At 47.9% G+C, this 15,230-nt stretch overlaps 1 protein-coding gene across 1 annotated transcript in view; it reads right to left on the bottom strand.

Moving 5' to 3' along the window:
* The window catches only part of LOC144173900 (glutamine synthetase, mitochondrial-like), a 28,443-nt gene extending 13,512 nt beyond the window's left edge, over nucleotides 1-14,931 (bottom strand). The window contains exons 1-2 of the mRNA XM_077702223.1: nucleotides 14,440-14,931; nucleotides 5,170-5,337 (exon numbers count right to left, since the gene is read on the bottom strand). Coding sequence (XP_077558349.1) covers nucleotides 5,170-5,337; nucleotides 14,440-14,593 — 322 coding nt within the window. The 5' untranslated portion in view covers nucleotides 14,594-14,931. The remainder of the gene's footprint in view (nucleotides 1-5,169; nucleotides 5,338-14,439) is intronic.
* Between the last annotated feature and the right edge of the window lie 299 nt (nucleotides 14,932-15,230).

Genomic DNA, 15,230 nt, shown 5'->3' with positions numbered 1-15,230 from the left:
TTTTTACTCGTATAGTTCCTGAAGGTAGCAGCTTAACTTTAGGTTCAGCGTTCATCGTGAGGGCACCCAGGTGGCGGACGAGGAAATTGTCACTGATAGTGCCTTGTCCTTGTTGCAACATCCTGGGGATTTCCAGAGCGCTTATCTCTTACGGGTCTGGAGAAGTCTGTAGCTGTGGTTGTTATTTGTGGTAGTTTTTTCAGCGTATAACTTCAGTTTTAACGTTCTGGCGTACACAGTGAATTAGGAGAAGACAGCGCGGTTTACACACGGACACAGGGAAGAGTACTTGACACACACGCGCTCGTGTGTGTCAAGTACTCTTCCCTGTTCAGCGCTCGTGTACTGTCAAGTACTCTTCCCTGTGTCCGTGTGTAAACCGCGCTGTCTTCTCCTAATCATGTTAAACCAACACGCCCAGATAGCCACGTTAGTGCATTTCATTTACACAGTGAAAATTCATTTATTTCTACTTGGGGGACCAAAGGAAAGGTTTTTTTAAGTGTCGTTTCACTGAACTGCGATCTTTCCTGGCCGGTATATTTTACTAAGGCTTGTCATTAAGCTAGTTGGGTACACATTATTGATAGTATGTAGCAGCTGCCAGTGTCCACCTCGTCTTCCTTTTTAATATTTACGACATCCTCCCGGCCACGCGATTAGCATAGGAAGAGGCTGAACGTGACGGGAAGAGTTGACCGTTTTTATCGGTCATCTCGCATAGCTGTCGTCGATACACCCAGAAGTCGAAGTTCAAGATCATTACGCAGTCCGTAGCACAAATCGATGTCGCGTCCGTGGTAGCCGCACCGTGTCAGTCCAAACTTTCGTTTCCATCGATGCTTGGTGCGTCTGTGATACCTGCGCCTTGCGGAATCTGAACAGGGTAATCGACTCGTTTGGACCGTCGTCCATCCTGGATGATGACCTTGCAGACTTCGCGCAAACTTCATGCGGCATGGGCGTCGGGTTGAATGTCGGGTACTAGAGAAATTCAGGTACCCGATGAGTCTCTTGAGGTGTATACAGTCCTTCTACGTGTAGCTTTCCCTTACTTCCTTGTTTTTCCTATCACTTTGTACTTGATCATGCGTTTTGGTTGAGCCTTATTTGTGCCGTCCGGCTTCACTATTTTCGCCATCGTCATTTTGGCATCGGGGTTGTCAAATCTTCCCGTTTTGCCGTAGTCAATAAAAGCTCCTCCGAAGTTGTGTTTCCGTGATGGCAACATATACTTGAACGCTGGATGGATGAGCCTGAAACTGCGTCACTGTGTCGGTGCTTCTGCAGTGCTCTTTGGTTCACCTTTGGTATTCCATGAAGTCGTTTGTTGTGCGACCCGCCGCGGTGGCTCAGTGGCTAAGGCGCTGTGCTGCTGAGCACGGGGTCGGGGGTTCAATTCCCGGCCGCGGCGGCCGCTTTTCTGATGGAGGCGAAAAGCAAAAACGCCCGTGTGTACGAGATTTCGGCGCACGTTAAAGATCCCCAGGTGTTCAAAATTAATCCGGAGCCCTGTTCTGTTGTGTTGTTCGGAGGCTATTCCTACAGTGTCATTGCTAGGATATTTTTGTAACTCAAGAAACAATTGGTTCATTCTAAATTTTGTCAGCAATGTAGAGTCTTCAAATTCCTATGCGGCTTCATATTCTTTTGTTCAATTCCTCAGGTCAACGAGTTCTTCAATTTCACTGTCCAATTTCTTCAGAATTTTATATTTTTCCATTAGGATTTTCTTGAGGAAAATTAGCTCACCGATTGATTGTGTCTCGGAATTCATCCGTGATTTTATGCCGTTGACCAGTGTGACGGCGTCGTTGCGGATTAGGCTTCTTCGTTCGCAAAGGGCCTCCGTGTCGACGCTTGGCGTCGTTAATATCTGTATGTCGCCGGGAAGAGTCATGGTAGGCGAGAAACCTAAGCCGTTTCTTCCGCTGGTCACGGCAGGAGTCCGTTGAGAGTCTGTAGCGTTGGTGAGGGCGTCTGATCGTTAGTTGCTTGGTGAGCCCTCAATTGTTCCTTGGGTAGTCACGTCCGCATGCGGTCCGTGGTCAGCGGTCACACTTTAGTCTCATCGCAGTCATGTCACTCACGCCATCGTTGATGGCGGTCCGCACCCTCCGTTCTTCAACTGTGTGTAGAGAGAGAGTAAACGTTTATTGAAAAGAAGAAGAGGTCGGCCTGAGAAATTGATCTTGGGCCTGCTACTTCCCTCTGGGGGGAGGGTACTGAGGACAGAAAGAGAAAGGAATGAATATGGAAGGTATGGGAAATGACACTGAAAGCGACAAATGAACTATGTACAAGCAGTAAAACCAATAAACGTCTCACGTACAACGGGGCGCTGAATCAGATGACTAGTTCACTTTTTAGCACATGACTATCATCCATGAAAAAAAAAACTGCTCAGACATTATTTCGCAGTCTGTTCAATTTTGTCGCAACCTAGAGGCGAGAATCCAAAGAGGAGTCACCAAGAAATGTAAGCAGGGCTTTAACGGCTATAGCTTCCTGTTGTCAGCCCCCGTGCCCAAAATCTTTTGTTCGGACAGAGGGCGAGTGTCCAAGCGTAGTAAAGCTGTCTCAAGGTTCATTCGTTCACTAGAGTACTTTGGACAAGCACTAAGCAAATGTTCGATAGTCTCACGACAACCGCACAGAAGGCAGTCTGGGCTGTCCTCTCGTCCGATTGTGTGAAGGTACTTCCGAGTCAATGCTACTCCAAGACGCAGCCTGTGTAGCAATGTCTCTTGACTTCGGCGAAGACGAGGAGCATGACTGACCCAGAACTTCCGCTCTGGATCGAGCTTGTGAAGGCGTTCATGTCGATTCTGCGGGTCCGACGAATGCAAGGCTGCAGCTTGTTTACGTGCTCCATAGAGTATCGCGTTAGCATCCTGCCTTGTGATCGGTATAGACAGGAGAGTTCCATTGTGGTGTGCCTGCTGTGCTTCTGCCTCCGCCAACTCATTTCCAGCGATGCCACAGTGACTTGGTATCCACTGAAACACCACCGTGTGGCCCTTTTCATTCAACTCTTTAAACAGGATAGCGACATCAGTGGTCAGCTGATTGTACGCGCCTCGCTTCATTGTGTACCTTAGTACCTGCAGCGCTGGTTTGCAGTCTCAAAAAATAATCCACTGCTGTGGCCTTTCACAAGAAATGATGCGGAGCGCTTCGCGTAAACCGACCAGTTCTGCTGCGGTAGACGACGTCCTGTAAGCAATCTTGAAACGTTGGGTCAGGTCCTTCCCAGGCATAACCACTGCCGCTGCCGACGAAGACGCTGCGACCCATCCTGGTCACGGCACCATTTCATTGAAGAAACCGAAGCGGGGACCGTGAGACAGAACTGCACAATGATGATGATACTAGACAGCAGCTACCAGTGCCCATCTCTTCTTTCTTTCTAATATTTGCAATATCGCCATTAAAGGGACACTGAAGTGATTTGTAAACATTGCAGGATTACGAGCGCAAAGTGTAGTCAGGAGTCCCTTGGCCCTGTTTCGACCACTCTGAGCGCGTTTACGCGAATTTATTTAGTAGAAAAATCAATTCGAAAGTGCTGTCCTCCTCCCTGTACCCTCGCCCATTTTCTGTGGCGTTTTCGTGTGACGTGAGGAGGAGATGACTTGGCTTGACTGCGCTACTGCACTGCTCAGTCGGTCGGCCCAGCGTTTATGGTCCTGCGCTTAGTCCGCCGGCCGCCGACGGGTCGTCGTAGATCGTTTGCTCAGTTGAAACTAAGCCACGACACGTTTGTGAATGGAATAATGTGCGCTTCTTTAGTTTGTTGTCCAGGTCGCTCCACACTAACCCTGCAGAAGCGCACATGACTGATACGCTAGTAGAAAAATCTAAGGCCACTTGAAGGCGGAGGAAGAGTCATCGAAGTCAATACAGGTACTAAGGAAATAAAATCAACTGATATTTTTACCGTACAGCGTAAAACTAGGGTGAGAGAAGCACTTTTTTGCGCTGGGTGAACAACCACAGCGGTCAGCAGCACGACTACGCATCTGCGAACGCTTTTTCGTCTAAGAAATGCAATTGCTAGACGTGATATATTGTGGAAACTTGGGGGACGCTTACTGCACGAGCGCAATACAACAAACAGTCTCCTAAGCTCCTTGAAATGCTAAAACTAAATAATAGTGTAAACTGGTTATACATTATATACCTTTTATTTCCACGGTCTGGAGCGCTAGATATGCTATTACAAGTGTTCTGCAAGTCATGAGTTCGAGTCCCCGGGAATACAAGCTTTTTCTTTTATAAGTAGAATTTTTCATTTTCGGCCGATGTTTTCTATACTGAGTTCGCCTTTTTTGGGCCGTAACGTTCACTGCTGTACTACAAACTAGTTCACAGAACGCGCGCAGGCTGACACTGGCGCACTAGCAAATTCTCGTTGGCGTGCTGTTGCCATAAGCACCGATTGCTTGCGGGCAGTGGGAACAGGCCAGAATCAATAGACCCTTGGCCTGGTGCGAACACGCTTTTTACGATACAGGCATGAGTGAGGCAAGCTCCAAATATGGTGGAAAAGCGCATGGCATTTGAGCGTCTGCGGGGACGCGGAGGGCGTTCATCCACTGCATAGCCCTCGGCTAGTGATTGCTACGATTCCAAGCTTTCCTGGGAGGCTTAGCTTATGCATTTTACAGCCGACAACATGGCAGAAGCGCGGTGCGACGATCACTGAGATATAGAGAATGCCCATCAACGATGCCGTCGGATGTCAAGCATGTTGTTTTACAGAACCGAAACCGAAACTTGTTTGAATGCTAATCTTGGACATCGCCCAATCACGGTGCGTCTCCCCCCGTCGTCACAGCCTTTAGTTGGTGCGGCCGCCGCAAAACACGCGTGGTAGTTTTTCTTCTTTCGCGCTTTGTAAAATAATTACCGACTTGTCAACCGGATAAACGATGAAACGTGTGCTAATTTGAGCCAGTCTACGCAGTGCAAGCAAAAACGGGACCTTGACAAGTTCACTTCAGTGTCCCTTTAAGCGCTCCGATTCACGGACACAGCTTTTCTCAAGAAGCATCAATGATTTGTAAAAAAATGCTGCAACACCATAATGTAACGCCAATTCGAAGGGTGAGAAAGCATGCTGCCGCATGCAACCACGGTTTTCAAGACAAATAACAAAGTTTTTACGTTCTGGTTGCCGGTTTGTAGTCACAACTTCACAGAGGACGAGCTTGTTTCGCCCCCTGAGGAAAGGATCTTTGAATAGTGCCACTGGAGCCAAAATCACCTCCGAGTCAACATCCACGTTTGCGGACTGCTCACTTCCAATTCTGCAGATTGTTATCTCCGGACATTCTGCGCAATATAAAAGCAGTCGGGAGAAGTATTATTGCAACAATCATTACTCGACGATCAGCGACAGCTAATTTTGCTTGCTCTTTGATGTAGACTTCTGGAGCAGTTACAGACACAGTCCAGATTGGCGTAGTTAACTATGGTCTTTGAAAAAATTAGAATCCATCACTCACCAACTGTTTCTCAAACAACTATTACTCCGTGACAAAGATTCTCATTTAGTTGCAATACTGAACACTAATCTGCTTAATCAGCTCTCTGGTACTTAAGTATGGATGGTTTAAAATCTGTCGATTACACTCCAACCAAAGGCGTGGCTCAGGCGTCTGTCTGTGCACGTTGGTCCCCTTTCACTTCTTTTTTATTAAAAGGTATCCACCTATATTTGCACTCATCTTTCCTTCTCTACGCTGTTGGCGTAAACGTCTACAAAATGAATTAATTGTATCGAGGACTTCCTCGCCCTTCAACAAGACCTCGTCTTTCGCGAACCGGTGAGCTGAGCACCGCTAAATTCAAAAGCCATCAACAACTACAGTCGCCCTCTACAGCTGGTAGACACATCCCTTCTCGTTTTTTATAGTATTGATAATGATTGTCCCCAAATATTTACGAGGGTATGGACCTTGAAGCATTCCTTAACTGTATGTTTAGCTTCGCTTCACATATCAGCCAGATAGTTCAGCGGACACCGCGCTGTCTGGACGCGGTGTGCAGTTTTTGCAGATTCTTTAAATTTCCTTTTTGTTTTGTAACGCCTGGTATTTTACTTTTCCAGGCTCCAGATTTGACCCGCCGAGACAGCGCTGGTGAAGCCGAAGCCGAGCCCGAGCGCGTCCACCCTCTTGTCACCTACCAGGAAATTACGTAGAACTATAGGCTGTCCTGTAAAACGTACTCTTCACCCCACAAATTGCTACCGAGGGATCAGGAAAAATTATTGCGTGCCCTGCAGGTCAACACCTTCCCACATTTCACCAGACTTCACCTCTTTGACCGGACACACTTTGCCGCTTCTGTGGGACTCTCAGACACATAGTGGGTGGCTGCTATAAGTCTACCCTAGACCCCCCTAACATCCACCTTTCCACGGAGCTTTGGAGGAGAGCCTCGGCCAGCTCCGGCCTCGAAGATCAGCTGCGCCTGATCGAAAGGACTGTCGACGCGCCCCGAGCTCAAGGCATCCTGGAATGAGGACACCTCTCTGAAGCATTTTCTCGGTTTAATTAAAGTTTACTCTCTCTCTCTCTCTCTCTCTCTCTCTCTCTCTCTCTCTCTCTCTCTCTCTCGTTTTTTGGAATAAAATACCGAAATATAATCATCGATATTTTGAAAGGGTACAAAAACACGCTCTGGGAACTAGAAGCTACATTCACAACCCTTAACGAGGACGATGGCGACTAGGCCAAATTGGCGGAGCTTGCACTACTGGGGCAAGGCTGGAGAATCAGCAGAACTGGTGGTCTGCACTGCTCCTCCCCACACTGAGACCGGATCTCAGGAGAGAGGCAGCAGCCGCACCCCCGCAGTACAAAGTCGTTTTGGACTCCACTGTTAAGCAAACACCATTAAAGTATGAATGGTGTTTTATTCAGTGGTAATCGTCGTCATTCCTTTCGTCGTCGTCTTTCGACGGCACAGCCGCGTAAGGCAAATCGTTTTGCATCGCGTCCTCGCCTCGGCAGACCTACTCTTCTTCGTAAGCTTGCCTGGTGGCCGTCTCCACATGTGTATTGTGAAGTGGTGACTTGACAGATTCGTCGTCATGGTCTTCGGCGCGGCGGTCCAGTGGCGCGCCGGTCGCTACACGACGAGAAGGACAAAGGTTATCCCGCTCCTCATGCGGGATAACCACGCGCAAACCTGGACGACGCCGGGAGGTCGCCGCGAGGCACGTGCTCACATGCGCTCGGGCTTTTCTCTCAACGCCGTACGTATTTACGTCAGCCTAAACAGCTATGCTGTTACAACTCTCTTCTACGTATAAGCACCTGCTTTGATGTAGTTCTGCCGCTACCGCCAATAAACATTAGCGACCAACATATTTTGCGTTAGGTTGTCCACACGATTCAGCTGGTCTTTTTTTAGTCATCACCATCATCACCAGCCTATCTACACCCACTGCAGGGCAAAGGCCTCTCCCATTAATCTCCAATTATCCCGGTCCTGTGCTAACTGCGACCAATTTATCCCCGCAAACTTCTTGATCTCATCTGCCCATCTAACTTTCTGCGGCCCCCTGTCACGCTTGCCTTCTCTAGGGATCCACTCTGTTACCCATGATGACCAACGGTTATCTTGCCTTCGCATTACATGCCCTGCCCACGTCCATTTCTACTTCTTAATTTCTACAGATATGTCCTTAACACGCGTTTGTTTCCTGACCCACTCCGCTCTCTTCTTTTCCCTTAATGTTATACCTATCATCTTCCGCTCCATTGCCCGCTGAGTCGTTCTCAATTTAAGATGAATCCTCTTAGTGAGCCTCCAAGTTTCTGCCCCGAAGGTGAGTACCGGTAAGATGCAGCTGTCATACACTTTCTTCATCAGGGACAATGGTAGGCTGCCATTCACTATCTGAGAATGTCTCCTGTATGCACTCCAACCCATTCTTACCCTTCTATCCAAATTGGCCTAAGTAGATATATTCGCTTACCACTTCCACTGCCTTGCCACCTATCTCAAACCGCTGGGCTGTCCCGAGGTTATTGATAATTACTTTGGTTTTCTGCATATTATTTTCAGGCCCACGGTTCTACTCTGTTCGTCCAGTGCGGAAAGCATGCTTTGCAATTCGTCCCCCGAGTTACTTAGAAAGGCAACGTCATCAGCAAATCTGCGGTTACTGAGGTATTCTCCATTAACCCTTACTCCCACCTGTACCGAACCAACGTTCTGAATACTTCTTGTAAACATGCTGTGAATAACATTGGAGAGATTGAGTCTTCTTGTCTGACGCCCTTCCTGATAGGTATTTTGCTGCTCTCCTTACGGAGGATGATGGTAGCTGTGGACCCACTGTAGATATCCTCTAGTATTCTTACATAATGCTCATCTACCCCCTGGTTCCGTAATGCCTGAATGACTGCTGAGGTTTCGACCGAGCCAAATGCTTTCTCATAATATATGGGGGCTATATATAGGGGTTCAGTATACTCAGCGCACTTCTATATCACCAGATTGATCGTGTGAACATAATCCATTGTTGAATAGCCTTTACGGAAACCTGCTGGTTGTTTAGGTTGACTGAAATATAAGGTGGCAGAAATTCTGTTTGCGATTACCTTGGTGAGTACCTTGTAGACGACTGACAGTAAGCAGATCGGCCTGTAATTTTTTAAATACAGAGCATTTCAGTAACTCACGATGTCACCCGCGTTGACGTCCGTCGTAGTCCGTACCGTCGTTGTCCGCACCCCTCCCCCTACACTATAGAAAAAAATACTATCCGTCGCCTGGTTTCGATCCCTCGACCCTGCGGGTGGAACGCAATGTACATGGTGCTCTACCCACTGCGCCACAAAACTGACACAGAATGGGAGGCTATGAACGCGCCTTATATCCTTGACTCATTAAAACTACGTCAAGAAGCTGCTGATACAACGCATTCACTACCACAACTCCCAGAACACTAAACGTTAACGCAATACACCCACCCCCTATGCGACGCATTTACTCGAGTCCCCCTCGGGGGGAGATGGGACCGCCAAAAACAACGCGTTGTGGACTGCGCAGTAAGGTGCCGGCACGTGCGAGAACCGCTCGCGCTGTTCGTTCCAGGCAGGGGGCGCGCGAGCACTGCGAAGGCGGGAAATTTGAACTGCTTTGGACAAACTTCCGTTCAATTCATCAAGAGAGAAGTGAGACACGGAGGCGAAGAGCGTCATGGGTAGTAGCAGTAAGTGGATAACGGTGCCACAGGCCATTATGGCGAATCACTGCTCTGCATTTACGACAGCTTTCACGTTGAGTGGAACGGCTTTAATTTCAAGTCCTTCATGCCACCTTCCTTATGGATTAGTATAATGTTCGCATTCTTCCAAGATTCCGGTACACACGCAATCATTAGGCATTGCGTATACAGGTTTGCCAATATTTCAAGTACAATTTCCCCACCTTCCTTCAAGAGGTCTGCTGTTATCTGATCCTCACCAGGTGCTTTGCCGCCTTTCATTTCTTTCAAAGCCTTCCATACTTCTTCTGTCGTTACTGGTGGGATGTCTATCTCCTCTAAACTACTTTCTCGTTCGGCATTATCCTGGATGTCCCGGCTACTGTACAGATCCCTATAGAGCTCCTCGGCCACTGTGACTATTTTATCCCTATTTGTGATGACATTGCCTTGCTTGTCTTTAAGTGCATACATTTGATTTTTCCCCACGCCAAGACGCCTCTTCACTGCTTTCAGGCTGCCTCCATTCTTTACAGCATGTCTGATCCTCTCCATATTATACTTCCGTATGTCCGCTGTCTTACGCTTGATTAACTTCGAAAGCTCTGCTAGTTCTATTCTGTCAGCTGGGGTTGAGATCGTCATGGTTTGCCGTTTCCTAATTAGATCTTTCGTCTCCTGGGAAAGTTTACCAGTATCCTGTCTAGCCATCGTGCCCCCGACTTCTACGGCACGCTCTGTGATAATGCGTGTAAGGTTGTCGCCGGCTTCCTGTGTCGTAAGCTCTGCTTCTTCGGTAAGAGCTTAATATCGGTTCTGCATCGCGATCCTGAATTATTGTACTTTACGTCTTACTGTTAGCTCATTAATCGGCTTCTTTCGTGCTAGCTTGTTGCGGTTCCTCCTCAAATCTAGCCTAATTCGAGATCTTACCATACGGCGGTCACTCCACCTTACTCTACCGAGCACTTCCACATCTTGCACGACACCAGGTGTATGGCATAATATGTGATCTAGTTCATTTTTATTGCAGAGGAAGGTATTCATACGTTTGCAGAGGAAGGTATTCATGATGCGTAGGTTATTCTGTTCTGCGAACTCGACTAGTAGGTCCCGCCGGCTATTTCTACAGCCGAGACCATAGTTCCCAACGGCCTTGTCTCCAGCCTGATTCTTGCCTCCTTTAGCATTGAGGTCATATCTACATTGAGGTCATAGCATAGCATAACTACGGTATACTGTGTTTTTACTTTGGCAATTGCCGATTCTACATCTTAATTGAAGCGTTCAACTAGTTGGTCGTCGTGGCTGGATGTGGGCGCGTAGCCTTTTACCACCTTGAGTTTGTGCCTCTTCTTGGACCTAATTACAAGACCTGATGCCCTTTTGTTAATGCTGCGGTATTCTTCTATGTTGCCAGCTATGCTTTTGTTGACTAGGAATCCCACTCCCAGTTCTCTTCTGTCCACTAGACCACGGTAACATAGGACGTGTCTATTTTTCAGCCCCGTAAGGGCTTCACCTGTCATCCTAACGTCACTGAGCCTTATGACATCCCATTTAATGCCCTTTAATTCTTCGAAGAACACCTCTATACACGCTTCTCTAGATAAGGTTCTCGTGTTAAACGTTGCCAGGTTCAGATTCCAATGGCGGCCTGCCCGGCTCCAGGGATTCTTAGTACCCTCTGCTGCGTCACAGGTCTGGCCGCCGCCGTGGTCAGTTGCTTCGCAGCCACTGGAGACTGAGGGCCGTGGGTTAATTGGCGTATTCATGTGAGGTTGTGGCCGTTACTACACCAGGGTGGCCAATCCTGCTCTGGTGAGGGAGTGCGTTACCGGCAATGGTCCCCGGGGTGAGGCCGCACCCCAAGCCTCATTCTGCAATTCCATCAATTCGGTTGGAATTATCCGGCACCAGTATTCGAACCATGGCCCTTCTGCACGCGAGGCGGACGCTCTACCTCTAGGCCATGGCTCCACCAGCAGCTTTGGAGCACTTTCTTTAGTGTAGAGCAGTTTATAAGGGCTCGCCTTGTCGTCGCAGTTCGCTAACGGTCGATGTCAAGCGACTGCCAGAATCAGGCGGCGCAGCGAGATAACGGACCCAAGTAGAGCCTGGTGTAACGTTGTCAGGGAGTCACGCGGAGGCTTTGAAAACCACGCGTTTTAAATAGTCATAAACTTTCGAACCTCGTGAACCGCCGGTGCCTGTCATACATCTCCCCGTTGTTGAGCGCAAAGAAAACTACACGTACATTTTAGGCAAAATCTGTGTATATAACCGGCAGCCCCCGCGTTCATTTAGTTAGGAACGCTCGTTGGGTTGGGTTTTCGATAGTAAGCGGAAAAAGCGGCTGCGCAAGAAAAAAATAACGCTTTCGAAATGCCCCAGAAAGGCTCCAGTCGCGCAAGAAAAAAATTACCCGTTCGAAATGATGCAAAACAGCTCCAGCATATGAAAATAAACCAACCACAAAAAGAACAGAACTCCCGCTAGCGCTGTTTCAGGCAGGGGGCTCGCGATCACTGCGAAGGCGGGAAATTTTAATTGCCTATTCATCAATAGAGGAGTGAGGCAGGGCGGCGAAGAGCGTGATGAGTGGTAGCAGTGAGCGGATAACGGCGCCACCACCCATTATGGCGAATCACTGCTCTGCACTTTCACATTTCACACTTTCATCTACAGCTTTAACATTGAGTGCAACGGCTTTGATTTTTAAGTGCAGAGCACTTTAGGGTCTCGCCTTGTCGTCGTAGCTCATTCGCTTTCACGCTGTCTAGCCACCGCCGCAACCAGGCGGAGTAGCGACGTAACGGACCCAAACAAAGGCTTCGAAAAACAAGTGGTTTGTATAGTTATAACCTTTCGATACTCCTGAACAATGACGCTTGTCCTACATCTCCCCGTTGTTTAGCGCAAAGAAAACTGCAGGTACATTTGAGGCAAACTCTGTGTAAACGACCGGCATCCCCCGCGTCCATTTAGTGAGGAACGCCCGTTTGGTTGGTTTTTGGGATAGTAAGCCAGAAGTGGCAGCCAAAAGCTACGCGTTCTAAAATGCGCAGTAAGGCTCCGGCACGTGTCAGATGAAAAAAGCACAAAAAGAATCGAACTCCCGCTCGGGCTCTTCTAGGAAGGGGTCGCGAAAGCACTAAGAGGGCGGAAAATTTGAATTGCATTGGATACACTTCCGCTCAATTCATCAAAAGAGTAAGGGAGGCGAAGAGCGCGATGGGTGCTAGCAGTGAGCGGATAAAGGTACCACAGCCCGTTATGGCGAATCACTGCTCTGCACTTCCAAGAGCTTTGATATGGAGTGAAACGGCTTTACCATTTTCTCTACAAGCTGCTTCTCGGAGTCATTTTCTACCAGTAACAACTCCCCATCTGATGCTCCGCTGGATCCCAAAAGTGCACGCTGTCGCACTGTTCATTCCATGCTGGTGTAACTGGTAGTCACCATTTGCCTCCAGCAGATTGTGACCGCTACAACGCATTTCAGGACAAAAGAAATGTTTAACTGCGGCATGTCACACTCATGTGCCGGCCTGAGCAGTGACTTCCATCAGCTATTGTTATATCTTCCCGAAAGCGTCCACATGACCACCCTTTGCTGTGATCGATGTTTACATGCTCTCCCCTTTGTGCCCTTGAAATTCGCTTACTGTTGTTATTCGCTCCCTCAATCTTATTGGAGTTAGGTCGTACCGCTTTTGCCAAGTATTCACCGCTTTTGCAGTCACTGAGCAATGAAGAATTGGAAGATTTACTTCCCATGACAACCTTGGAGGCTAGTCATAAAAAGTAAAATCAAAGTTGGGCCACAGGTGACCAGGTGCCCTCATCGCCCAAGGCTGGCATGAAGGGAAAATAAAAAGAAGTACCGAGTATCCCGCGCAGGGTCAATTTATGCCAGTTTTGTAAAGAAAAAGAACACAAAAGAACCGGCGGCAATGATGTTGGCTAGCTAGCGAAGGCTGGCTATCTGCCGTCTGGCTATCTCCTAAATACCTCTTTCCTCCACGTCTTGAGTAGAAGTTTTTTGAACTAATCAGAAGTCCCTGGTAGCACAGTAGAAACTAACCACCGTTTGGACTGAGGATACCGTTCGGCATCTGTTAGGCAAACTGTCGCTCAGTCTGTGCCGTATGTTGCCATTCTGGGACGACTTCCATAACAGGCACGCTTCCTGTGCGGGAGCTTGGACGATCAACCCGAACTCTGTGTTATTAAACAACACCAGAAGAAATAGAAAAAAAAAAGTGCTCCTCCTTGTAACTAGCATAAAACTTCGTTAGAATGGTGGCTTGGCCTAGTTGATGCATACTAAGTGAATTCAAAACCGCGCTAAAAGACGGGACGAGGTACGACAACCCAAGGCGCTGACTAGCAAATGGTGGATTTATTCCGCGCCCTGCGAAATATACCGAAGGAGAAGAAGTAGGGTAGGCGAAAAGAAATCGGGTTAGGAAAAATAAATGTATCAAACAACAGACAAAAACATAGAAACTATACACGTACATTGACCAAAAAGTGAGAACTCCTGATACAGCGTTACAATTTCGCACGCGAAAAGGCGAGAGGCAAGGAAAGGCAATAATAAACAATCCGACTTGGTTTTTTGCAAGAACTCAGATAGCGGATCTCCTTTCTTCGTAAATCTACAGATGCCGTAGAGTTACAGAAATCTACGCGCTGGCCCTTATATGGTTTTGCAACACGCGGGTCGTGGAATCTGGGCGAGCACCCATGGTCGGGACAACGTGTGGCAAGATTGCTGCCAGTGCCAGTTTTTAACGTGTTTGCATGCTCGCAAAGTCGATCATTCTAACAGCACCCGGTCTGACCGATACAGGTCTTTGCACTGTACATGATTGCCTTTCCTTGCCTCTCCCCTCTTGACGCGCGTGTCATACTGTAATGCTGTATCAGCAGTGCTCACTTTTTGGCCAATGCACGCGTATGATTCCTGTGTTTTTGTGGGTTTTTTTATATATTTACTTTCCTTATAATGATTCCTTCTCGCCTTCCTCCCTTCATCTGCTTCAGCATATTTCGCAAGCCGGTTGCAAGTGAGCGCCGTGTGTTGTCGTTCCTCGTCCCGTCTTTTGGCGATGTTTTGTATTCAGTTAGCTACAAGTAACTGAGCGCGTGGTTATGTGATCAAACATAAATTTCTTATAAAGAAAGGATGAAAATGATTGTACCTTCAGGAGATTTCGGCTCGTAGCTGAGAACCCGGACCTTGCATCGAACGTTCTCTAGCGTGCCGTCTACAAAAACGTAGGTACAAAAGACTTGATGGTCCGGTTGGTCCAGGTCCAGATACGTCCTCGAGGTGTCCGGTCTCGTAGCTGCCATTGCTTATACGCCTATCACTCCAAATTAGCAATGCAAAGGGGAGTCGAAACTGTGCGGTACAGTCGCTAACTTTTTTTTGCTGCGTCTATTTCATAAAGGACGTGGCGAAAATGGTTGGTGAATTAAAGTAAATATTTTAAAAGGTATAATAAGAGTCAACAGGAAGGCTCTAGCCTGAGAGACCTGCACTGAACAAATGAAACAAGAAAGCCCGTCCCGCACGCACGTGTCGTACTATTTTATAGCAGGTGGTGCAGATATCTGCACCTGCTCTCGACCTCAAAAGCCACAAACGGCGAAAGTATCCCAGAAACGTGGCGTTCAGCTAGTTGCGAACACTATGCCACGCTTCCGCTAAAGCAGCTGCTTCGATGGCAGGGACAGAACTCGTGTTATTTTTATCAGCACCCGCACCTATAAGCCACGTGGCAATGAGTAAATTTGCAGAAATATTACGGGGAGGTTGGCGATAATAATTTTGACGTTTTCTTGTCGGAAAAAAAAATCGAAAAAAGGCAAATAAGCAGCTTCGTCTTGATTATATAAAGCATTAACTTGGGCTAGTTGGTTCTGCGCCATATTGGCGGAAATCCCGCCTTCTGTCTTGTTTACTTTTGTGTTTTGTCGCCAGCGTCCG

This window comes from Haemaphysalis longicornis, unplaced genomic scaffold, assembly GCF_048455015.1.
Source record: "Haemaphysalis longicornis isolate Haplotype H1 unplaced genomic scaffold, Haemaphysalis longicornis Haplotype H1 scaffold_3, whole genome shotgun sequence".
Taxonomy (NCBI): domain Eukaryota; kingdom Metazoa; phylum Arthropoda; class Arachnida; order Ixodida; family Ixodidae; genus Haemaphysalis; species Haemaphysalis longicornis.
This window is presented reverse-complemented; position numbering and strand designations above follow the sequence as displayed.